This window comes from Bos indicus x Bos taurus, chromosome 10, assembly GCF_003369695.1.
Source record: "Bos indicus x Bos taurus breed Angus x Brahman F1 hybrid chromosome 10, Bos_hybrid_MaternalHap_v2.0, whole genome shotgun sequence".
NCBI classification, from domain to species: Eukaryota; Metazoa; Chordata; class Mammalia; order Artiodactyla; family Bovidae; genus Bos; species Bos indicus x Bos taurus.
Window position 1 is genome coordinate 102,750,047 of NC_040085.1, and position 26,400 is coordinate 102,776,446.

At 39.2% G+C, this 26,400-nt stretch overlaps 1 protein-coding gene across 3 annotated transcripts in view; it reads left to right on the forward strand.

Annotated features, from left to right (window-relative positions):
- The window catches only part of CTDSPL2 (CTD small phosphatase like 2), a 74,017-nt gene that overhangs the window by 5,920 nt on the left and 41,697 nt on the right, over nt 1-26,400 (forward strand). For all 3 annotated transcript variants that reach the window (XM_027552738.1, XM_027552736.1, XM_027552737.1), the window contains exon 2: nt 18,956-19,165. In XM_027552738.1, the coding sequence (XP_027408539.1) occupies nt 18,980-19,165 (186 nt within the window). In that variant the 5' untranslated portion in view covers nt 18,956-18,979. The remainder of the gene's footprint in view (nt 1-18,955; nt 19,166-26,400) is intronic.

A 26,400-nucleotide genomic window follows, 5' to 3' on the forward strand; every position in this document is an offset into this window, starting at 1 on the left:
GGGAAGCCCCAGTCGTATTTTAAAACACATATGTCAGTGGCTGTGCCTTAGTGATCAACAAACTGAATAATGCCATCTAAAAAAGTCAGGTCAGGGACTTCCCTGGTGGTCCAGTGGTTAGGCATCTGCCTTCCAGTGCAGGAGGCTCAGGCTCCATCCCTGGTTGGGCAGCTAAGATCCCACTTGCCGCCAGTAACTAAGCCTGTATCCAGTGGCGAAAGGTCCCATGTGCCACCATGAACACCCAACACAGCCCAAAATAAATAAATGTTTTAAAAAATAGTTTATATTTTCATTGAGCATTTACTCATCAATAATCGAACAACCCATATGTTTTGTTTCTGTAGAAAAATTGATCATGGTTTTAGAGAAAGCATTTTTAAAAAATTTTGGTTGTTCATTGAAGAAAACTTTAAAGAGTCTTAATTTCATCAACCTAACTCAGCAGCTCCTTTATTTTTTGTACATTTCCCCGAGTTTTTCAGCTTTTTATTATGTTTTTTATTTAGTAGTTTTTGAAGAATTCTATAATGTTATATAGTTTTAAAACAGAAAATTACATATCAAGTAATAATAACCTAAAAAGACCACTTTATCACACACTTTGTTGGGAAGGGCTCAATGAAAAGAATCTCCCTGTTGAAGTTGATGATTCATATAATACTTCTTAATCTTCCTGCTCTGGTTGACTTTTGACTTTTGTTGGATGATAAGTGGGAGAGACTAAGAAATCTCTTCCTTCTGTAAAATCTTTTAAGGAAGGGCTTGGGACGGTAGTGGAGAATAAAAGTGGACAGTTGTAGTATCTGAACCTGTTAATTTAAGATTATACAACTGGAAGAGACAGTGAAAACAGATGCTGATATTTTTGTCATGGGGTGTAACTAAGGCAGTGATTTTTTTTTTTAGCATTTTCTTTCTCAAGTGTAAATTGAGTAGTGCTACTGTTTGTAATAGAGTAGCTAGAGGAGACCAAAGGGGTCATCTAGTCTTTGTTTCCTTAATGATGAACCATCTGAAGACTTTTTAAGGTGTAGTAAATGTTTGTCTTAATTAGGGTGCTTCTAGATGAGTTGTATGTGATAGAAGAATAAAAACAGCTCAGATTAATGACTCATCTCTTGTTTTGATAGATGTTTTTTAAGGTAAAATTTACATGTAGTAAATGCCATAGATATGATGTTCAATAACTTCTTTTGCTGTTGAGGAGATGAAATGATTGCTAGAATGATTACATGTCTTAATCAATGTCTAATCAGTGTTACAGCTAACATGGTAGATTCAGGACTGATGCCTACCAGTCCAGGGGCTATTCCTCTAGTAACTCACTCAGGAGCCTACTTCAGAACTTTGCAATTATATAAGTAATTTTAAGTATATGTAAGCAGTTTATAGGTTACATATACCTATATTTTATGGGGAAACCCAAAACTGTTGCCTTTAACATTTGATTTATGGTCTTTTTAATAGTTTTCTTTTTTATATCTTTTGGCCCACTTTTGTTTCCCTTTTCTTTTATTCAGCAAAAATTTGTTTGAAAGAACACACATTAGGTTAGCGTTAGATAATTTGTTAAGAATCCTTCGAATACAATATACTATTTTGTTGTTGATAGAAATTTGTGTAGTTAAGACCTCTGTAGCAAATTATCAACTGAGATTATGCTCATATCATTATTGTAATCTTGTTCACACAAGACTATTTGCAACCATAATTGTTGGCATCCAGTATTGCTTGGGGTCAGGGATATTGTTGGCATCCAGTATTGCTTGGGGTCAGGGATTTTAAGAGGAAGGAAATCTTATGAGGAAGGGATATTTTTAGTTTTATTTGTAGACCTTTTTGTGAGCAAGAATTGATTACTGCAGTGAGGATTTTGTGTTTCGGTGATACAGTTTTTTCTCCAATCTGTAGTCTGTTTGAGGGAAATGAAAAAAAATTACAATTCAAGTCAACAGAGATTGCGCTGTTATGTTTGCCAGGTGGTTGGAGTTTTAAGATCTCTGCCTTCAGCTCTCTTACGATCGAGTGCAGTCAAAGATGCATAAACAGATTATTTTAATACGATGTTTTAAGAGCTACGGATAGATAGTCGCAGGTTTATACTGGCATGCGCGTGTGGGAGTGGTTACTTATTGGGGTGTATGATACTTGGGCTGAGCTGTAAATGATGAGGATAAGAATCAGCTGAAAGGAGGGAATGTGAAGTAAGAGAAGGAGAAGTAGGATGCAGCAGCCTGTGCAGGACACTTATCACTGGATCAAAGGGGGAGGCGGCGGACGGCAGTGAAGGAAGGTGTGGAGAGGTAGCTCTCGGAGGGCTTTACATATATTGCTAGGGTTCAGTCTTTATTTTGAAGGGAATTGGTGGGCAGGAACAGGCAGATTTGTGGAGTGCAGAGGATGGATTTAAAGCGGACAGACAGAAATATTTTAGAGGTAGAATCCTCAGGATTTGGTGACTGACTGTAGGGGACAAGGGAGAGAAGAATGATGAAGTGTTTAGGATGACTTCTGGCTTGATTGATTAGGCAGATAACTTGTGATCAAGAATAGAGTAGGGGCTTCCCTGGTGGACCAGTGGTAAAGACTGTGTTTCCAATGCAGGGGGTGTGGGTTTGATCCCACGTGTCACACAGTGCGGCAGAAAAAAACCAAGAATAGAGTAGCAAAAATACAAAAGGAATAGGGCTGAGATAGGAAAGGGGAATTAAGCTTTCGGTAAGTTGAATTTGAGGTGCAGAGTGGAAGTGTTGAGAAGGCTGTTAGATGAGAGTCTGAAATTTTAAAGATGATGGAGAAGCTAGAAGAAGAATTAATGATGCAATTTGGAAGAGCCCCCACCCCCACCCCCAAAGACTGCAAATACTTAGAAAGCAGACTTAATTGCCTTGTTTTAGATTGCCGAACAATCAACTTTTTCTATTCCTGAAATGAGATCTGGTTCAAATGTTGAAAAGTGGGAATGTTTTCTATTCTATACTTTTCCCTCCAGTGTCATGAATCCTTAAGCTTGAAATGTTGTTCCACTCCGTGCTATATTTGTTTTGTGATATAATCTACTTAAATTTTATCTGTTTCAGTGGTAGATTTATTTTCCCGATCTACTCATTTAAAAATCCTAAAAAGTAAGTGCTGCATTCAGTATGTAAGCAAATTTGGAAAACTGAGCAGTGACCACGGGATTGGAAAAGGTCAAGTTCTCGTTTCAATCCCGAAGAAAGGCAATGCCAAAGAATGCTCAGATTACTGTATACTTGCATTCATTTCATATACTAGCGAGGTAGTGCTCAACATCCTTCAAGCTAGGCTTCAGCACTTTGTGAACCAAGAACTTCCAGATGTACAAGCTGGATTTAGAAAAGGCAGAGCAACCAGAAATCAAATTGCCAACATTTGTTGGATCATAGAGAAAGCAAGAGAATTCTAGAAAAACATCTACTTCTGCTTCATTGACTGAGCTAAAACTTGACTGCGTGGATCACAACAGACTGAAATACTCTTAAAAGAGATGGGATACCAGACCACCTTGTCTGTCTTCTGAGAAACCTATGTGCAGGTCAAGAGTAACACCTAGAATCAGACAGAACAACAGCCAAGTTCAAAATTGGGAAAGGAGTGTGACAAGACTGTATATTGTCACCCTGTTTATTTAACTTATATGTAGAGTACATCATACGAAATTCCGGGCTGGATGAAGCACAAGCTGGAATCAAGATTACTGGGAGAAATAATCTAAAACCTCAGATATGCAGATGATACTACTGTAATGGCAGAAAGTGAAATAGAACTAAAGAGCCTCTTGATGAGGCTGAAAGAGGAGAGTGAAAAAGCTGGCTTGAAACTCAACACTCAAAAAAATAAGATCATGGTATCTAGTCCCATCACTTCATGGCAAATAGATGGAGAAAAAATGCAAACAGTGACAGACTTTATTTTCTTGGGCTCCGGAATCACTGTGGATGGTGACTGCAGCCATGAAATTCAAAGACACTTGCTCTTTGGAAGGAAAGCTATGACAAACCTAGACAGCGTATCACTTTGCCAAAAAAGGTCCATATAGTCAAAGCTATGGTTTTTCCAGTAGTCATTTACAGATTTGAGAGTTGGACCATAAAGAAAGCTGAGTGCTGAAGAATTGATGCTTTCGAATTGTGATGCTGGCGAAGACTTTTGAGAGTCCCCTGGACAGCAAGGAGATCAACCAGTCAATCCTAAAGGAACTCAACCTGGAATATTCGTTGAAAGGACTGATGCTGAAACTGCAGTACTTTGGCCAGCTGATGCTAAGAGCTGGATCGTTGGAAAAGACCCTGATGCTGAGAAGGGTTGAGGGCAGGAGGAGAAGGGGACGACAGAGGATGAGATGGTTGGATGGCATCATCGACACAATGGACATGAGTTTGAGCAAACTCTGGCATGTGGTGAAGGACAGGGAAGCCTGGTGTGTTGCAGTCCATGGGGTCGCAAAGAGTTGGGCACAACTTACCCTTGAACAACAGCTTATTTTCCAGTCTTGTATTATTTCATAATTGCTGAGAATGGAGAATTTAACTTAGTGACGGAACTCTAAAGTGCTTAGAAGACAGTTAATTTGTAATGTAAATGGTAGAATTACCAACATCAGGCTGTATATGTATGTGTAGAACTTTTTTAAGTGAAGGTAATGAAGTTGGATTATTGCAGATACTATGTAGGTAATTTCTGGCAGTACTTGGCGCAATTAATATGTATGGTCTTTGGTTATGATGAGGAAATGTCGGCCTCTTAAAATAAGTTGGAAACTTCCCTTCTCTTTTCTGGAGGAGTTTTGTTTATTAGATTTGGGTTTTGCTGGGGTTAGTGTGGGGGAATTGGTTTGTTTGGGTTTTTGTTTGTGTTTTTTTTTTTTAATTTTTTGGTAGAATTCTTCAGTGAAGTTGAAGTCAACCAGAGTTCTTAACCTTTCCCAATTGATAGAAATTGGCCAGAGGCCAAGTAAGAAACTCAGGCAAGGCTTTATTGGGGCCCTGCTGCAACAGATGGGAGTGAGACCAGGGAACAGGTTCCCTTGTTGGCTTGCTCCCTGTGGGGAAGCGGGCTTGTTCCTTGTACGGGGTGAGTGCGGGGTGTGTCCAGGGCCAGAGGGGTGGCTTAGGAGGTTTGCCCACCCCTCAGGCGGTGTTGAGTGCAGAGGGCATGTTTAGTGCCTTGCCTTTCCTCCCGACTCCCTGCTTTTGTTCCAGGCTCTTCAAAAGTGGCTTTTGGGGTTTTTTGGTCTCTTTGTATCTTTTGTCCAGAATTCGCCCCAACTGCTCAGGCAGGTAGTTATTTTTAGTCCCATAGAGTTTCTTTGTGATTTTGTTGCTAGAAGAGAGGTTTGTCCAGGTGCAAGCTTTGCAGTACTACAGCAAAAGGGTCCTGGGTCCCAGCCTGTCAGAGCCGTCTGGGTCTGGAACTTTTTTTTGTTTTGAGACTTTCTCTGCAATTTCAGTTTTTTAAAATATGGGCTGATCAGGTTACCTTTGAGCTTTGGTGGTACTTTTTTTTTTTTAGAGGTTTGAGCATTCCATCTGAATTGCTGAATGTGTGGCATAAAATTGTAGTAGTCGTGGTGCTCACTAAACTACTCTCAGTATTGGTAATTTGTGTGTTCTCTCTTTTTTTCCCCATTCTTGCTAGAGGTTTATCAATTTATTGATTAAAAAAAAACAACAACCAACTTTTGGTTTTACTGAGTTTTCTGTTTTTAACTTCATTGATTTTCTATTGCTTTTTGACGGTGGTATTTTCTTCTTTTTGAGTGTGTGTTCTGCAGTATTTTATTGAATTCTGAATATTATAAATAGGACAGTAAAGACTGACTAGTGTTTATACCTGGAAAGTTGCATATCCTGTGGCATAGTCTAGGGGGTTTCATTAGGCTGAGTTTTGGTTTTGTTGTTTCATAGGATACCTCAAGTGCACCGTTGGCTTCAGATTTCTCCAGTGTTACTTTGTGCTTGAGCTAGAAGTGGAGGTATGAGAAAGTGTTCCTCAGTTTTCCCAATTGACTCTCGGATTTTGGCTTTCCCTGTGTGCCTGTAGCTCTGTGGAATCGAAGCGCCCCTAACCCTTTCCCAGAGGTAAGTGCAGTTGGTGCTTGTTACACGGTGCTGGAGTCCGGAAGTCCTTTGTCCTCATCCAGTCTCAGTCCTGGATAGGCTCTGTATGTCTGGGCGTCAGAGCTGGTGGGCTTTCAGTGATGTTGCCCTGGTATGCCAAACTGGGCCTTGTATCTTTACACATCTTGTTTGGAAAAACCTGCCTTAGGTGGTCTGAGATCCGGGCCCGAGACCTGCCCCTGCAGTCGTGCAGAGGGATCAGTAGAGGGCTTTGCTTACACTCTGCCCCATCCTAGTGGGGCACTGCCCCTGCTGCTCCTCCTCCTGCCTTCCAGTGTTTGTTCCTTAGAGAAGGAGGGTCTGGTAGGGCGCCCCCGGCTGCTCCAGGCTTCAGCTCTCTCCAGCCTCGTGCGCCCCCATGGGGAGCACTGCTGGTGGTCTCTGGCGGAGGGCCTGAAGACGGGCCTGGGTTCCCATCGCGTCTGCTGCTCCCAGGAGCGCCATAGGCCTGTGCTGGCCTGCACTTCGCGTTTAGTAGTTTGTGTTAACAATCGAGATGAATTCTTTTTACCTGCTTTTATAGCACCACTGTCTCTCTGCTTGCTCTGCCACAGGTAAGCCAGTGCTTATATCCTGTCTCCTGGAAAGGGCTTGTCTTGTCTTGTATCTTTGTTTGGTTGGCCTGGGTCCTCAGCTCTCTCTCTTCAAGAAAAGTTTAATTCTGTAGTTTTTGTTATGCTGGTAGTGGCATTTTCCCCAGCTTTTTCCTTTCCATAGGCAGAACCCTATTAATGCATAAAAATGAATCTTTAGGTGAAACTCCAATTACTAGTCAGGGGAGCTCTCTTTTCTGGAAGCTGTAGTTTGTAACTCCAGGACTTCTTAGGTCTCAAGTTGCTTGGGATAACTCCCTTGCTTTCTCTTTGGTTTGGACCAAAGGAAAGGGTTCAAACTGGGTAAACTGGCACTAGAGAAAGAGATCAATTTCTTAACTGGCCCTAGGTTACTTTTTTTCACCTAGACACTGATTCCCCCAAAACTGTCTTGTGGTCAGCACCTCCTCTGTAGTTTCCCTTATCTTTTCCCAGAACCCCTCTTTCTCTTAACCTGCTTAACCCTTTGTTTGCGGTAAAATCACCCATTGTGAATAACTGTTAGAAAAAGAGCAGAAGTAAAAAATAAAACAGGATATAGCAAATTGAAAAATTTGATAATTTTTTAATTAATTAAAATTTTTGTTAATGATAGACTGTTTTTACATTGCTGGTTATTTTTATTGAAATTATCTGAAGAGTAACACACTTTTGCCATTGTCTCCATCTTATTTTCTTTCTGTCATAAAATGGAAATAATGAAAAAAATGAAATGGAAATAATGAGTACTACTTTTTAAAGGACAGCTATTCATTATATATCACTTTAACCTTTTCTGTAGCTGAAGCAGTTACTTTATGTTTGGAAAGAATAGGTTGATGGTTGGGTCTTCCGAAGTCAGCCTACCAGAAAACTAACACAGTAGTTTTTACACAGTGCTTTGGTTGTGTGTAATATTTGGTTGGATTATGTTTCTGTATTCAGATAAGCATTGACATTTAAACCTTTATTTTAAAGTATTAAATACAGTTCTGTTATTTTGGGGAGTTGGGGGAAAATATTGCAAATATCTAAACTCAAAATTAGGCCTTAATTGGCAAACTAAAAACGATAATATAATTTTTAAACTTTGTGTTTAAAACAGGGAAAATTATGGCTAACCAAATTGCTAGAGTTAAATTCTTAGACATTTATTAAATGAGGAGAGTGACAGTACATATTTGCAGGATTTACTCAGTTTAAAAATGGTTTTTTGTTTAGAGTTCATTTAATATTCTTAGTATTTGCATTATTATGCAGTAAACTCTGTCTCTTTCAGCATTCTAGCAGATTCTAGATTACCTTTAGACAGGAATGCTACCTAAGAGGTTTCTGCTTTGGTTGGGACGGTTGAACCAAAGGTTTTTTCAACCTTAGTATTTTAGATTCTTAGGAAAAAAATGAGAAAAGAGCATCCATAGGCATTTTAAAAAATGTGAAATGTTGGTAACCTATAAATAGAATTAAAATGTTTAGTTTTATTAGTTATGATTATTTAAAATATTTTTACTTTTAATAAGCCAACATTTTGAAAATTAAAAATAAATTCTGATGTTTATTTAGTCAGATTCTTTATATCCTGCTGGTTGAAACCATCTTTCCAAAAAATACTTTGTTAGATTTTCCAGGCAAGAGTACTAGAGTGGGTTGCCATTCCCTTCTCCAGGGGATCTTCCCGACCCAGGGATTGAACCCGGGTCTCCCACATTGTAGGCAGATGCTTTACCATCTGCACCACCAGGGAAGTCTAGTATTTCTAGAAGTGCTACCAAATGTTAACAATTTTTGACCTAATGAATTCCCTTCTAAGAAATTAAGAATCAGATATTTGGACTGAAATTTGTATATAAGGTTATTACATTTGAAGTGATATTAGTGAGTAATTATGAACAGTTTAATTTTCTGACAGGTCAGTGGCCATATAAATTGTAGAACATTTATCTGAATGTTGGAATATTATGTGGCCATTAAAAATTATGTTCTCAGATTTTTCAGAGAATATTAGTAGGGAGTTAACAGAATAAAATGGAGGAGGAAATGGCAACCCACCCCAGTATTCTTGTCTGGAAAATTCCATGGGGTTGCAAAGAGTTGTACACTACTGAGCTACTGAGCAATAGTATAAAAGGGGAAGAAATAGGTCAGGTCATAACTGTAGTATAACTGTATTGATTAAAATATTTATATGTGTTTAAACAGTCAGTAATGCATATCCACATTTCAGTCATCTCTGGACTGAGGAATTATGTGAGTTCTTTTCGTATTTTTGTGCTTTTAAAGACTTCTAACAACATATGTTTTAGATAAAAAATATGTCCAGTTGAAATAGAGAATATTTTAAACTTGTAAGGGATCAAGAGTGAATTTTGTCTTTCATACACTAAATACTTATCCATTCCTTGGATTGTTGTAAGCCTGGCATATAATACATATTCACGGCTTCCCCCTCCCCCCCAAGTTTGGGTTATTTTTTTCCTGTTGCTTTGCATGTCTCATACTTTTTTGTTGAAAACCAGTCCCTTAGATAACAGATAGCCACTCTGGATTCAGAATTTTTTCCCTGAAGGTTGGTTGTTTTGTAATTCCCATAGGCAAAATCTGTGGAATATGCCTTCCTGCAGGATATAGCTACTGATGACTTTGCTTAGTTTGTTGGTTGGTGTTGTTTTGTTTTGTTTTGTTTTAATTTTTGTTTTAATTTTGAAGCTTTACTAAGGCACACCCTGGTGTCTGCATTGCCTTATGGTAAGCTAATGATTGAACAAATATCATGCCTAAACATCTTGCGCAGTAATGCTTCTGTCTCTTACCTGTGGACTCGTGTGCGGTGCACATTCAAAGTTCAGGCCTTTTGCAGGCCTTTTCAAGCTTTTATTCTCACCGGTTCACTTTGTATCTCCTGTGTTCTTCCATGCAGCTGCAGAGTTGGCCAGGAGAGTGTGGGAGCTTGTGCCTCTGTAGTTGCTGCTGTGTGTGTATGCTGCCTCTGCCAGGAATATTGTCCCAGCAGCCCCAGAGCTCAAGGATGGGGAAGTCTCGGTCCTCCTAGCTCTGCCACAGAAGTTATCACTTAGACCAGGATTGTCACTTACACTGATGCTACCACCAGAATGTGGTCATTGTCCAACTGCTCTCAATCATGTGAGCCTTTTTTTATGGTAACCTCAAAGCTACCAGTCATTTCAGCCTGCCAGACTTTGGGTGCTTGCGGATGGGTGTAGAATGGAGCAGCCCCGAACAAGAATGACACAGGCTCTCAATGTTTTGTTTTGTTTTCAGACACTTCAGTGTTTTTACTAATAGTTGAATGTTTTTTAAAGTACTCTCAGATTGTTGTTTGCTTTTGGTTGATTTCCATAGTGCTGATATGGTATGAACAGTATGATATGCTATGAACAGTATGAAAAGGCAAAAAGATAGGACGCTGAAAGATGAACTCCCCAGGTCTACTACTGTGGGAAAGAATCCCTTAGAAGAAATGGAGTAGCCATCGTAATCAACAGAAGAGTCCGAAATGCAGTACTTGGATGCAATCTCAAAAATGACAGAATGATCTCTGTTCGTTTCCAAGGCAAACCATATCATGATAATCCAAGTCTGTGCCCTGACAGTAATGCTGAAGAAGCTGAAGTTGAACGGTTTTATGAAGACTTACAAGACCTTCTAGAACTAACACCCAAAAAAGATGTCCGTTTCATTATGGGGGACTGGAATGCAAAGGTAGGAAATCAAGAAACACCTGGAGTAACAGGCAAATTTGGCCTTGGAGTACAGAATGAAGCAGGGCAAAGGCTAACAGAGTTTTGCCAAGAGAAGGCACTGGTCATAGCGAACACCTTCTTCCAACAAAACAAGACTCTACACATGGACATCACCAGATGGTCAACACTGAAATCAGATTGATTATATTCTTTGAAGCCAAAGATGGAGAAGCTCTATACAGTCAGGAAAATCAAGACTGGGAGCTGACTGTGGCTCAGATCGTGAACTCCTTATTGCCAAATTCAGACTTTAATTGAAGGAAGTAGGGAAAACCACGAGACCATTCAGGTATGATCTGAATCAGATCCCTTGTGATTATACAGTGGAAGTGAGAAATAGATTTAAGGGACTAGATCTGATAGAGTGCCTGATGAACTATGGACTGAGGTTGGTGACACTGTACAGGAGACAGGGATCAAAACCATCCCCAAGAAAAAGAAATGCAAAACCCAAATGGCTGTCTGAGGAGGCCTTACAAATAACTGTGAAAAGGAGAGAAGTGAAAAGCAAAAGAGAAAAGGAAGGATACGGTCATTTGAATGCAGAGTTTTGAAGAATAGCAAGGAGAGATAAGAAAGCCTTCCTCAGCGATCAATCGAAAGAAATAGAGGACAACAAAATGGGAAAGAATAGAGATCTCTTCAAGAAAATTAGGGATACCAAGGGAACATTTCATGCAAAGATGGGCTCAGTAAAGGGCAGAAATCGTACGGACCTAACAGAAGCAGAAGGTACTAAGAAGTGGCAAGAATACACAGAAGAACTATACAAAAAAGATCTTCACGACCAAGATAATCACGATGGTGTGATCACTCACCTAGAGCCAGACAACCTGGAATGTGAAGTCAGGTGGGCCTTAGAAAGCACCAGTATGAACTAAGCTAGTGGAGATGATGGAATTCCAGCTGAGCTATTTCAAATCCTGAAAGATGATGCTGTGAAAGTGCTGCACTCAATATGCCAGCAAATCTGGAAAACAGCAATGGCCACAGGACTGGAAAAGGTCAGTTTTCGTTCCAATCCCAAAGAAAGGCAATGCCAAAGAATGCTCAAACTATTGCATAATTGCACTCATCTCACACGCTAGTAAAGTAATGCTCAAAATTCTCCAAGCCAGGCTTCAATAATATGTGAACTGTGGACTTCCAGATGTTCAAGCTGGTTTTAGAAAAGCAGAGGAACCAGAGATCAAATTGCAAACATCCGCTGGATCATGGAAAAAGGAAGAGAGTTCCAGAAAAACATCTATTTCTGCTTTGTTGACTATGCTAAAGCCTTTGACTGTGTGGATCACAATAAACTGTGGAAAACAATGAAAGAGATGAGACTACCAGACCACCTGACCTGCCTCTTGAGAAACCTATATGCAGATCAGGAAGCAACAGTTAGAACTGGACATGGAACAACAGACTGGTTCCAAATAGGAAAAGGAGTATGTCAAGGCTGTATATTGCCACCCTACTTATTTAACTTAAATGCAGAGTACATCATGAGAAACACTGGGCTGGAAGAAACACAAGCTGGAATCAAGATTGCTGGAAGAGATATCAGTAACGTCAGATATGCAGATGACACCATCCTTATGGCAGAAAATGAAGAAGAACTAAAGAGCCTCTTGATGAAAGTGAAAGAAGAGAGGGAAAAAGTTGGCTTAAAGCTCAACATTTAGAAAACTAAGATCATGGCATCTGGTCCCATCATTTCATGGCAAATAGATGAGGAAAATAGTGGAAACAGCGACAGACTTTTTTTTTTTTTTTTTTTGGCTCCAGAATCACTGCAGATGGTGATTGCAGCCATGAAATTAAAAGACGGTTACTCCTTGGAAGGAAAATTATGACCTATCTGGACAGCATATTAAAAAGCAGAGACATTACTTTGCCAACAAAGGTCCATATAGTCAGGGCTATGGTTTTTCCAAGTAGTCATGTATGGATGTGAGAGTTGGACTGTGAAGAAAGCTGACCGCCGAAGAATTGATGCTTTTGAACTGTGGTGTTGGAGAAGACTCTTGAGAGTCCCTTGGACTGCAAGGAGATCCAACCAGTCCATCCTAAAGGAGATCAGTCCTGGGTGTTCATTGGAAGGACTAATATTGAAGCTGAAACTCCCAATACTGTGGCCACCTGATGCGAAGAGCTGACTCATCCGAAAAGACCCTAATTCTGGGAAGGATTAAAGGCAGGCAGAGAAGGGGACGACAGAGGATGAGATTGTTGGATGGCATCACCGACTCAATGGACATGAGTTTGGGTGAACTGCGGGAGTTGGTGATGGACAGGGAGGCCTGGCGTGCTGCGGTCCATGTGGTTGCAAAGGGTCGGACACGACTGCGCGACTGAAGTGAACTGCTAACGGTGGTTTTTGTCGTTTGTCGAGTTGTACTGTTGCTTTTTGAGGACAGGGTTTGTTGGCGTCCTCACTGGTCGTGGTCAGGCTCTGATGGGGCTGTATTCTGGCTCTCCATCCTGCTTCCCTGTTGTTTTGCTCAATGCCGTGTCTTGGCTCTCAGGAACCTGGTAGATGACAGATGTGGGCTTAGAAACGGAAATATTAATAAATTACTCCCACAGTAGTTTCAGAGGAGCAGTACCAGTACTGGAAGATTTGAAGATAATATGTATGACTACCGAAGCACTATATACCTTTTTCTTGGCAGTGCTCTCCCCACTCTTGCCTACTTTCTTTCTGTTTTGGCCGTGCTGGGTGGCACGTGGGATCCTGGTTTCCCTACCATGGATCAAATCGGTGCCCCTTGCAGTGGAAGTGTGAAGTCCTAACTACCGGGGAAGTCTCTCCCTCACTTGTAAAAGGTTGAGTGAATCTACATTTATATAGAATATAGCTATTACATGATAACTGTTTGTAGCTATATGTTTTATGTTTGACAATCACCATTGGTTCTAAAGGAATACCTGTAGTCAATTTGGTTTTCTGAAATGCTCATTTAAGTTTTTCAGGAAGGATTCCCTGAGCACAGTATTCACCGAATTCTTACACATTGGTAATAGTTTGTCCATAGCCGTTATTTTTGCAAGTTATTTCTGTTGGATATAAAATCTTTGGTTTGTATGTTCTTCCCTTGATTATTTTATTTTAAATATATTACTCCATTTTTCATCTGGCGTGAACCATTGCTATTGAAAAATTTAGAATAGTCTAATTGGGTTATAAAGTCACTTAGTGCATGTCTGCAGACTACTGCCCGTGGACTGACTGCTTCTAAACACTTGTTTGTTTGCTTTGTACACAACTGTGTCCATTCATTTGCATGTTGTCTTAGGCTGCTTTTGCTATACTGTGCCATAGACGGTACAGAAACCAGTGAGCATGGTGGCCGACAGTGATGTCAGAATTTCATTTTCTTTGAATGATTCTGGACTTAAGATAGGTTCATTCATAGATATTTTTGAAAATATTTTTAAAAATTTAAATCAAATACAAACAGCTTTCTTTGTGAAAAATTCCCCTATGCATTTGCTATATGGGAATTTTCCTTTTCTAAGGAGTGCTGTGCTGAAGAACAAAAAATTAAACTTTTTACACTGTAGAGTTTTTAGTAATACATGCCTTGAGTAAATCCCTTAGAAGTTCATATTGACTCTTTAGGAAAAAAGGCAGTATTTATTTTATTTGGGGATGACAGCTTAAAAACTGAGCACCATTTGGTGATGAAAAACAATGGAAAGATATTTTAGTACTCTTCTGGTGAAGCCTTTGAGTTTGGGTTTTTGGTTGAAATAGATTTTGTGTGTGTGCGTGTGTGCACTTTCTGTATTTTAAAAAAGGGAGGCATCCTAACTCTTCTTCTGTGGACATTGTGTTGGGTTATTAAAGACATCACTTCAGCTTCCTCATTTGTCTGTAAGACCCTGCTCTTTGCCAAGAATTCCTGTACCTTTAGGAGTTTAGCGTGCCTAACAGGTCAGACCTTTCTGGGACTGTGCTCACTGCTGTGAGTAGTTGTATGTCCTCTGCACTTTACAGCCTTTTCTAAATCCATTTCCATTTTGAGCGTCAAGATGAATGTATTCAATATACAGGGGAAAAAATAGTTAAGGGGCTATAGTTTAGTGATGATTGAAGTAGGATTAGAAGTAACATCTCTTGATTCTTAGTATAGTAGTTTTCACTCTTTTCTCAGTTGTCTCTTTAACAGATTCTAATTCGGGGAATATTCTCAACTACTGAGTCTTGGGACAACTTTGCCAGTCATTACTTTTCTCACCAGTAAAATGAGAGTTCAGACTGATGCCCTCGTCTTTTCTTTGTGGTGCTAGCTTTTTCCTTTGTACGTGTCACTGGCGCAGTAGGTTCACAGTGTTCCCGGTGCGCAGCTGGTGATTCAGGTACACATGTATATTATTTTCCATTATAAGTTGTTACAAGATTCGTCCCTTAGACATGCACTCTCTAATATGATAGCCACTAGGCACAGGTGGCTATTTAAAATTAAATTAATAAAAACTAAGTGAAATTAAAAATTCAATTCCTCAGTCACACTAATTACATGTTAAGCACTTGGTTTCCACCCACGTCTAGTGGCTGCCGTATGGGACAGTGCAGACACAGAGTATTTCCATTGTTGCAGAAAGTTCTATTGGATAATGCTGTGCCTGGATGTTTTCCGTTCGGATTTGCCGCTGAAGCAGTGATAGCCATCTGAAAAACACTGAAAGGGGCTAGGAATTGCAAGTGCAAATGGAGATAACCTGAGATTTTGAAAGGTTGGCTTCCTGATAAGTTGGTAAAGAATCTGCCTGCAATGCAGGAGACCCCAGTTCAATTCCTGGGTCAGGAAGATCTGCTGGAGAAGGGATAGGCTACGCACTCCAGTATTCTTGGGCTTCCGTTGTGGATCAGCTGGTAAAGAATCAGTCTGCAGTGCAGGAGACCTGGGTTCGATCTCTGGGTTGGGAAGATCCCCCGGAGAAGGGAAAGGCTACCCAAGCCAGTATTCTGGCCTGGAGAATTCCATGGACTGTATAGTCCATTGGGTCACAAAGAGTCAGACACGACTGAGCGACTTTTACTTCACTTCACAAGATACTGACTGTAGTTCCCTGTGGTGTACAATAAACCTTTGTTGCTTGATGCATATCTGTTTTTTTTTTAAATTAGAAGTTTAGCATTCTATTCATACTAAATCAAACAAGTGGAATCAAAATGTCATAAAGTTTTAGTTAGGCAAAAATTCGTAAGTTTCTAAAATACATGTGTTGTATATACTATTTATATATATCTGTGCAAAGCTTTTCTACTATGCTTGATAAAGGTTGAGAAGGAACATCAAAAAAAAAAAAAGAGATGGAAAAATTGGAAAACATAAACTAAGTGAAATGGGAACTGCTGCTGCTGCTAAGTCGCTTCAGTCGTGTCTGACTCTGTGCAGCCCCATAGACGGCAGCCCACCAGGCTCCCCCGTCCCTGGGATTCTCCCGGCAAGAGCACTGGAGTGGGTTGCCATTTCCTTCTCCAGTGCATGAAAGTGAAAAGTGAAAGTGAAGTCACTTAGTCGTGTCCGACTCTTAGCGACCCCATGGACTGCAGCCTACCAGGCTCCTCCGTCCATGGGATTTTCCAGGCAAGAGTACTGGAGTGGGGTGCCATTGCCTTCTCCGAAATGGGAACACTGAGTATGAAATAGGGAAAGGGAAACAGGCCAGATCAAAGATCATCATATAGTCCAGGTGCTTTAAACACGGCTGCTCGTTAGAAGCATGTCCGGAGCTCTGGAGGAAAAAATCAATACTTGGGCATTTGTATTTTTCAAAAAATGTCAAGATAATTCTGATATGCATCTGGATTTTAAAAAGTGATTACAGGTGTTTCTATTAAATAGTAGTTCTGGATGATACAGAGTTCTATCATTGTTCTGTTGACCAATCATGATGCAGTAGTATTAAGTGAGTAATAGTTACATAATCACGATAGTAAAAGATATTTGTCAGTTTTCACAATCAACAGCCTGACAAAAAATAAAAATTACAATTGCAAGCCATAATGGGAACATGATTAACAGTATAAAATAATTACAAACAATGGGGGGAGGGGTCAAGCAGAGTGACGTGGTGAGTGGAAGTGCATGCATGCACATGTTTTCATCTCCCAGCCAGCCTCTGTCTTTTGGTTGGTTTATTTGATCCTATTACAGTTTTCTTAATTGTTTTGGGTTTATTTTCTGTAGGTAGGTCTTTTCCTTCGCTTGTTTCCTGTCTAGAGACGTTCCTTTAGCGTTTGCTATAAAGGTGGTTTGATGGTGCTGAATTCTCTTAGCTTTTGCTTGACTGGAAAGCTTTTGATTTCTCCATCAAATCTGAGTCTTGCTGGGTAGAGTATTCTTGGCTATAGGTTCTTCCCTTTCATCACTTTAAATATATCATGCCATTCCCTTCTGGCTTGTAGAGTTACTGTTGAAAAATCAGCTAATAGCCTCATGGGAGTTCCCTTGTATGTTATTTGTCGTTTTTCCATTGTTATTTTTAGTATTTTATCTCTGTCTTTAACTTTTGTCAGTTTGGTTATTATGCATCTTGTTGTGTTTCTTCTTGGGTTTATCCTGCCTGGGACTCTGTGCTTCCTGAACTTGGTTGACTATTTCCTTTCCCATGTTAGGGAAGTTTTTAGCTATTATCTCTTTAGGTGTTTTCTCAGGTCCTTTCTCTCTCTCTCCTCCTTCTGGGACCCTGTGATGTGAATGTTGTTGTGTTGAACGTTGTTCTAGAGGTCTGTTAGGCTGTCTTCTTTTTTTGCCGCCTTCTTCCTATATTATGTTGTGTGGCGGTGGTTTCCACTTTTCTGTCCTGCAGTCATTTACCTGTTCTTCTGCCTCAGTTATCCTGTTCCTTCTAGGGTACTGTTCACTTCTGTTCTTTGGTTCTTGCTGGTCTTTGGTAAATATTTCTTGCATCTTCTCCATTGTTTTCCCAAGATCCTGGATCATCTTCACTATGATTATTCTGAATTCTTTTTCTGGAAAGTTGCATATCTCCACTTCATTTAGATTTTCTGGGGTTTTATCTTGTCCTTTCATCTGGGACATAACTTTCTGCTTTTTCTTCCTAATTAAATTTCGATAATGTGGTTTCTGTTTAAGCCACTGTGGGACTGTGGTTCTTACTTCTTCTAATGGAGAAGATGCAGAGGCAGGAACTGGTGGTGGGAAAAACTGGGTCTTGCTCTGGTGGGCAGGGCCTTGCTCAGTAAAACTTTAACCCAGTTATCTGCCGATGGGTGGGGTTTCACTCCCTCCCTGGTAGTCGTTTGGCCCTGGGTTCTACAGGCTCTGTGGTAGGGTTAATGGGGACTTCCAAGAGGGTTTATGCCGAGGGGGCCTGCCCCACCTGCTGCCGCCAGCACCCCATCTCTGTGCTGAGCCCCTGCCGACCTCCACACCCACAGGAGACTCTTCAATGCCAGTTGGTGTCTCTGCTCTGTCTCCTGTGGGGTCCTGCTCCTTTCCTCTGGGTCTTGGTGTGTGCAGGAGTGTTTGTGCCCTCCAAGACTGCAGCTTCTGTTTCCCCCAGTCCTGTGGAAGTCCTGTAAACAAATCCTGCTGGCCTTCAAGGCCAGATTCCCTGGGGATTCTCAGTCCCTTTGTCGGATCCCCAGGCTGGGAAGCCTGACGTGGGGTTCAGAACCTTTACAACAGTGGGAGAACTTCTTTGGTATTACTGTTCTCCAGTTTGTGGGTCACCCAGCCGGTGGGCATGGGATTTGATTTTATTGTGATTGTGCCCCTCCCGTCATCTCACTGAGGCTGCTTCTTTGTCTTTGGACGTGGGGTGTCTTTTTCTGGTGGGTTCCAGTGTCCTCCTGTCCTTGGTTGTTCAGCGGCTAGTTGGAGTTTTGTGCTCTCGCAGAAGATGAGCACCATCCTTCTACTCCGGCAGCTTGAGCCAGATGAGTTTGGTTTTTAAAGGATCGACACATGTGGTAAGATCAAATCCTGTAAAATGATTGACTCAATCTTGCCACACTTTTGTACTTGTTGATTATTAGAATTGTGTTCTTGGAACTAATTCATTCAATGACTTAAGGGTTTTTTCCACTACATTGTGATCTCCTGAGGGTAAAAACCTTCTCTCTCTTGTTTTACCAGGTACTTACTTACCCAGTAAATACTTGTTGAACTAATGAGTGATTAAATGAATGATAGTGTCAGCAAGGATGGAGGCACTACAGTATTCTGAAAGGGACGTGCACACTCTATTAGATCACAGGGTGTAATATTTCAGAAGTTGTGGGAAGGTTATTTGGGAGAATGTAATAAAATTCAAAGCACTATGCCTTTCAGTTAAAAAGTTAGTTTCTTGGGAATTCTCTGGTGCTCTAGAGGTTAGGACTCTGCACTGTCCGTGCTGAGGGCCTGGTTTTGATCCCCATCAGGGAAACTAAGATTCTACAAACCTAGGTAAACTGGGCACACGTGGGTACACTAGGCTTAATTTTAATAACCTGATTATTTTTCTTTTATAGTTTTACATGTGGCACCCATAAAAGATGAGGCTGAGAACACGGAAGGCTTCTCAGCAATCAAATCAAATCCAAACACAACGCACTGCCAGAGCAAAGAGGAAATACTCAGAAGTTGATGACAGCCTGCCTTCAGGAGGAGAAAAACCACCGAAGAATGAAACCGGCTTGTTGTCTTCAATTAAAAAATTCATTAAAGGAAGCACACCCAAGGTAATGGTTTTACCTGATAATTATATCATTAAAAAGGAAACTTAGATTGTGTTCTTTAAGCTTATGAAGATGAGAAATCTAATATTGCTAGAGCCCCATTTAACGAAGTGTGTCTCCATTTTGGTGTTGAGTATTTACATGTAAAATATTTAATGGTTGGTCAAGAAAACAGTATTCTACTTAACTGATCCTGTTAGCCTTCTGTTTTTTCAGCTTAGTATTTTGGGAAGTAAAAGAAATTTTTTCTTAGTCATTTATTTGAGTTATTTCTTTTTTATTCATTTCAAACATAAGTTAAAGTTTCTTGTTAATATTGATACGTTGTCTAATTAGGAAGATGATTTATCTGAATTCTAACCGTTGTACAATGAAAATGTCGTATTCATTGAAGGGAGAACAAAGTTATTAAAGAAAGAATGGGGAATTCCCTGGGGGTCCATGGTCAAGACTTGGCACTCCCACTGCCGTGGGCCTGGATTCAGTTTCTGGTCAGGGAACTAAGACCCCACTGGCCATGTGGCAAAAGAAAGAAAGAAGGGGCACTAACCAGGAGGCATGAGCTCTAGATTCATACTTCCTCCTGTGGACCAACTTGAATTCTGAGGAAAGTCATTTTCCCCTCTTAGCCTCAAGAAGACAGTAAAATGGGACTCATACTAACTGCCTTGTCTGCCTCAGAGTTGTTTTCAGATTAGATGGCAAACAGGTGGAAAAGCAGTTTGAGAAGTTCTAATGTACTCTGTAAATAATAGTGTTATCATTCATTTTTCGTTGATTTTATTATCACTGTTGACTACTGTTGTGTTCTTACTTCGGATTATTATATATAATAAGTTGCTTATAGTGTAAATTTGTCACTTTGGTAGAAAAGTAAAGTGTTATTTTTTCGTAATGATGGATTTCTTTTGCTAATTTTAAGTATAATTTTTAAAAGTTTCTATGAGTTAATTTACATAGGCCTATAAATATTGTAGTATTATTGTATAAAAAAGATGAAATTCCTTCCAGAAACAAGAATTCTTGAATCTTTAAGTTTCTGTTGGGTTGTCCTTAGCCCTGTTGATGAGAACATCACTGTGTCAAGTTCATTCTCTGAACAGCTCTGAATATTGTGAAGTTCTTCCTCATCTTGAAGAAAGTATACCTACCCTTTCCTTGCCTCACATGTTCTTTTTCTCCTTGTGCAAGTGCAAACACTCAGTCACCGTCCTGGCTAAATAGTTCTAGTTTTCATTATATGGCATTATATGATAATAGGTTAGCATCTTGGTCAGCTTTTTCTTGGTTACCTTGTTCCTGAAAGGTAACAACCAGAAATGAAAATAGGTTTTTGGGTTTTTTTTCTTCCCTGTGTCTTCTGACTTCTGTTCATGTTAGTCATGCTTTCTTTTTTTTTTTTTTTTCATTTAGTAGTTTTCGTTCTTTGTTGGTCAGCAGATTTTTGCCCATGTCAGTTAATGTTTATTCAGGGTTGTCGGTTATTTTTTTTTAAGCAAAAAACTAAAATTTTGTTATTAATGCCTATCCATTAGTGGATTAGGCCAATAAAAACCTGTTTGCAAGCTAATATCTTATTCATTAATTAATATTTTTGAGCAAGGTTTTCACCACAGCTATAAATTCATTTAATTCATCCCAGATTTCATTCTTATATTCAGTAAGATTATTGTGATAATTAGGATTTGAATGCCTTACTGAAATCAGAGTATACTGTTTCTTTTCCTGTCTACTGTCCTTTTGTTAGAAGTAAATTAAAAGATGATTTTGTCATTTATTATCCTAATGATGTTATGCTGTTGTGTTGCTTATTTGCTAAGTTGTGTTGACTCTTTGCAACCCCATGGACTGTAGCCCGCCAGACTTTGTGTCCCTGGGATTTCCCGGCAGGAATACTGGAGCAGGTTGCCATTTCCTTTTACGTGGGATCATCCCAACCTTGGGATTGAACCTGCACCTCTTGCATTGGCAGGGAGACTTTTTACCAGTGAGCCACCTGGGAAGCTTATACTGGCTTCTAATTGTTAATTCTTTCTTATCTAAATTGTTATTAAACCATCTTCTTAATAATGCATTATTCTTAATAATAGGTTTTACTATGTATTTATGTTAATAGTACACTAATACACACCTCTTAAATGAACAATATATGTTTATTAAATTATCTAAGTATTCTAATGACCTTTATATCAAGTTAGAGCTAGAATACAGATTAAAACTTATTAGCAAAATGTTAATAAAAATGGATCAGTGATACTAAACTGGAAAGAATACCAGCAGCCGTTGAAACTAGAAGTTGAGTTCAGTTCAGTCGCTCAGTTGTGTCCGACTCTTTACGACGCCATGGACTGCAGCACGCCAGGCCTCCCTGTCCATCACCAACTCCCGGAATTTACCCAGACTCATGTCCATTGAGTCGGTGATGCCATCCAACCATCTCATCCTTTGCCGTGCCCTTCTCCTCCTGCCTTCAGTCTTTCCAAGCATCAGGGTCTTTTCAAATGAGTCAGCTCCTTGCATCAGGTGGCCAAAGTATTGGAGTTTCAACTTCAACATCAGTCCTTCAATGAACACCCAGGACTGATCTCCTTTAGAATGGACTGGTTAGATCTCTTGCAGTCCAAGGGACTCCCAAGAGTCTTCTCCAACACAACAGTTCAAAAGCATCAATTCTTTGGCACTCAGCTTTCTTTATAGTCCAACTCTCACATCCATACACGACTACTGGAAAAACCATAAGCTTGACTAGACGGACCTTTGTTGGCAAAGTAATGTCTCTGCTTTTTAATATGCTGTCTAGGTTGGTCATAACTTTCCTTCCAAGGAGTAAGCATCTTTTAATTTCACAGCTGCAGTCACCATCTGTAGTGATTTTGGAGCCCCCAGAAATAAAGTCAGCCACTGTTTCCACTGTTTCCCCATCTGTTTGCCATGAAGTGATGGGACTGGATGCCATGATCTTAGTTTTCTGAATGTTGAGCTTTAAGCCAACTTTTTCACTCTCCTCTTTCACTTTCATCAAGAGGCTTTTTAGTTCCTCTTCACTTTCTGCCATAGAGTGGTGTCATCTGCATATCTGAGGTTATTGATATTTCTCCTGGCAACCTTGATTCCAACTTGTGCTTCTTCCAGCCCAGTGTTTCTCATGATGTGCTCTGCATATAAGTTAAATAAGCAGGGTAACAATCTACAGCCTTGATGTACTCCTTTTCCTATTTGGAACCAATGTGTTGTTCCATGTCCAGTTTCAACTGTTACTTCAAACTAGAAATCATAACAGTAAAGAAGAGCAGAAAGCCTAGTTGATATTCAGAGACCAAGTTTCAAAAAGCCAGAGTCATAAGACAAGCATGAGAGCAATATCAGACACCTGAGAAAGAAGACAGCTCAAAAGAGAAAGCAAGACCTGTCTATAAAGTTCCATTTTAACCATATACTTTTAAAAGTTCAAAAGAAGAGAAAGAAAAGGAACCAAAGAAGCCAGTGGCTGCATAAGAAATTTTCTAACTAACTTGGATTTAAAAAAGACCCTTGTAGAAATAAGAGTAGTCTGTCACCCAGTCAGAAAAACTGAAGACAGAGGATGATGATTCATGAAAAAATACTAGGGTAAAGGTTTTTCCTAGACAAAATAAGCTTCAACTTTGATAGAATATAAATAAATGACCAAGTCAGGAGCATAGAAAGACTCAATTCTTTGTTTCTTTCATCAAGAAAATTTTCAGTCCTTACATAAAGTAGGTCATGCTATGAAGATACCATGTGACTGCTTTGAGACAGTCGAATTGTACCTGGGTTAGATCCCAGCTTGTCCCTTGTTGGAGAGGCAGTCGTGCACAGCAGTCACGGGCTCAGGGTCTGAAACCAGGCGCATCAGTTTCAGTGCCAGTGTTGCTGGTGAAAGCTGTGTAACCCTGGCCGAGTTATTTAACTCTCCTGTGCTTATTTAACTGAGTTATTTAACTCTCAGTTTCCTCTCCTGTAATACAGAGATGCTAGTAACAACGTCATGTGGTTTGAAAGCTTAAGTGTTTGTAAGAGCGTGTTAACTGGAAGCGCTGAGAATGACACGGGGCACACAGCAGTGCCCAGCGACGGGTGATTGACTGTGATACTTGCTTTTAATTTTTCTAATCTTGGACAAGCTATTTATTATAGTCATTATTGTTATAATTAACATTGTAAGTTGTCTAAATTCATTGAGCCTAAGTTTTTTTTTAATCTGTAAAATACCAAATGATGGTTGTAAAGTACCTGATACTCAATAAACACTAGCTGCCAACCCCTACCCAAATTTTGAAAAAGACAACACCACTGTATTTAAGATACTGAGATAAAAGATAGCATTTTAAACACTACTTTAGATCCCTTATACTTACATGTCAGTTTTAGAATTAGCTTGTCTATTTCTCCAAAGAAAACCTACTGGGATTATAATACTGTATCACATGTATATATCATTTGGTGAGACTGTACGTCTTAGCTGTATTGAGTCTGCCAGTTCGTGATCATGATAAATCTCAGTGTTAATATAAGTGTTTTTAATTTTTTTGTGCTAATGTGAGGGTGTTACACATACTAATTAGTTCTGTTCTCAGGTATTTGATGTTTTATGGTGCTGTTTTAAATGATATAATACATTTAAAGTTTTTACTTTGTTTGTTGTAATATATATAAATATAATTAATTTTTCTGTGTTGACTGGGATACTGTGTAAAATTGCTAGGTTTACTTAATCATTCTAGTCTTTAAGATTTCATAGGGTTTTATACATATATAATCATATTATATACCAGATATGATTTCCTTTTCTGATTTCTAGACCTTGTATTTCTTTTTCTTCATTATTGCATTGGTTAGGACCTCTAGGACATTTAGTCGAAGTGGTAAAAGCAAACATTTGTCTTGTTACTGGTCTTAGGGGAAGAGAGTTTGTTTACATTAGGTATGTATGTCTGTCATAGTTATCTTCTGTCTGTTTGAGGAAGTTCCCTTCTGTTCCTAGTTTGCTGTAAGATTTTATTATATTGGATTGAGATGTTCTCCAGATTTTGCTCTTTTAATGTGGAGTAGGACATGAATTTTTTTAACTGAAAATTAAACTTGTATGGCTGGATACAGTTTGCTGCCGTGTTTTGTTGTTGTTCTTAAAGATGTTTTGTGTCTGTGCTCATGAGGGTTTGGTCTGTAGTTTTGATTTGTAATACTTTTGAGATTCTGAGGGTCAGAGTTATGCATCAGATCATGACCCAGGAACTGTCCGTCTGCTTCTCTGTTTCTGAAAGAGCTTGTAGTGACGGAGTATTATCTCAACCTTAAATTATTAGTAGAATTCAGTGGTGAATTCTGGAGAGGGATTTTTGGAATGTGACTTGGATTTCTTTGTGTGATAACTTTTTACTATAAATTTGATTTCTTTAATACATATGAACTTCTTTAGCTTCTCTATTTCTGTTTGAATTTTGGTCATACGTGTTTTCCAGGGAATTTGTCTATTCGTTGAAGTTGTCAAGTTATTAGATATAAAGTCTTTGCAGTATTTCTCTATTAACCTAATAGTCTCTGTAGGATCTATAATGATGTTCTTCTTTTCACTCCTGATGTGAACAATTTATTTTTGTTTTGATCCCTTTGCAACTGGAGCTTTATCAGTTCTATTACTTTTTCAAAGAACCAACATCTGCCTTTGTACATTTTCTCTTTTCTTTCCACTGTCTATTTGATTTCTACTTGTTATTTTTAATATTTCTTTCTACTTTATGTTTGGTTTACTCTTACTTTTCCAGCTTATACAAGCGAGAACTTAGATTAGGAATTAGTAAACTTTTTCTGTAAATATTTCAGATAAGTAATATTTAAGTCTTTGCAGACTGTCTTGTCTGAAATTGCAGTTACTACTCGACTCTCCCATTGTAGATAATGCATAAATGAATGAGTATGACTTTGGTTGTTGATATTTGATTTTCATGCAATTTTCATGAGTCATAAAATAGTGTCATTTGTTTGATTCCCACCTCCCCCTACCACCATATTAAAATATAAAAACTACTTTTGGTTTGCTGGTCATACAAAAACAATGTGTTAGGCTTGGCGTTTGTACTGTAGTTTCCCAGCCCCTTGCTTAGATCAGTAATACTACACTTCAGTTTTTTTCTAATTCAAATACTTACAGCTATGCAGTTTCAAAATACTGCTTTCCCATACATTCTGACTGTATTTTTATTACCTTTTGGTTCATGGATTATTTAGAAATACGTTATTTAGTTGTCAGATCAGATATTTGGGCATTTATTAGATGTCTTTTAATTGTTTATATCTAATTTAATATTATTGTGACCTAAGAACATATACTGTATGACTTCACTTCTTTGGTGTCTTTTGATATTTTTTAACATATGGACTATTTTGGTAAATGTCCCATGTGTTTGAAAAAAATATGCACATTCTGGAATTGATTAGTACAGTTCTGTAAATATCAGTTAATCAGATAGTTTGATAGTATTCAAATACTCTGTGTCTTCTTTTAAGTCTCCGTCTCTTAATTATGAACTCTCCACCTTCCGTTCTGTCAGCTCTCACTGCGTGTGTTGTGAAGCTCTCTTGTTAGGGGCGTACACGTTTGTGAGTGTTGGGTGTAAGTTTCCACCACTGTGAAATGTCTCTTATCTCTGGTGCTACTGTTTGCCTTGAGATTTACTTGGCCTGATATTGATAAAACCACACAGCTTTCTTTCTTATCATTTGCCTGATACACCTTTCCCCACCCTATGTGTTTGTATTTAAATTGGCTTGTTTAGTCTGTTTACATTTAATGTAGTTATTAATAGTGAGTGATAGTGAAGTCGCTCAGTCGTGTCCGACTCTTTGTGACCCCATGGACAGTAGCCAACCAATCTCCTCCGTCCATGGGATTTTCCAGGCACGAATACTGGAGTGGGGTGCCATTTCCTTCTCCAGGGGATCTTCCTGACCCAGGGATCGAACCCGGGTCTCCCGCACTGTAGGCAGACGCTTTAGTTTCCCATCCTGTAATTTATTCTGTATTTATCCCATTTGTTATTTTTTACTCTGTTTCATCTTGCCTTCTTTTTGATGAACTAGTTATCTTTAGGATTCTACCTTAAAAAAAAAAAAAGAATTGTACTTTATCTCTGTTGACTTTTTAACAATTAATTTTATGGGGTATAATGAAACATAGTAAGACACACTGATTTAAATTATATGTTTTCATGAATTTT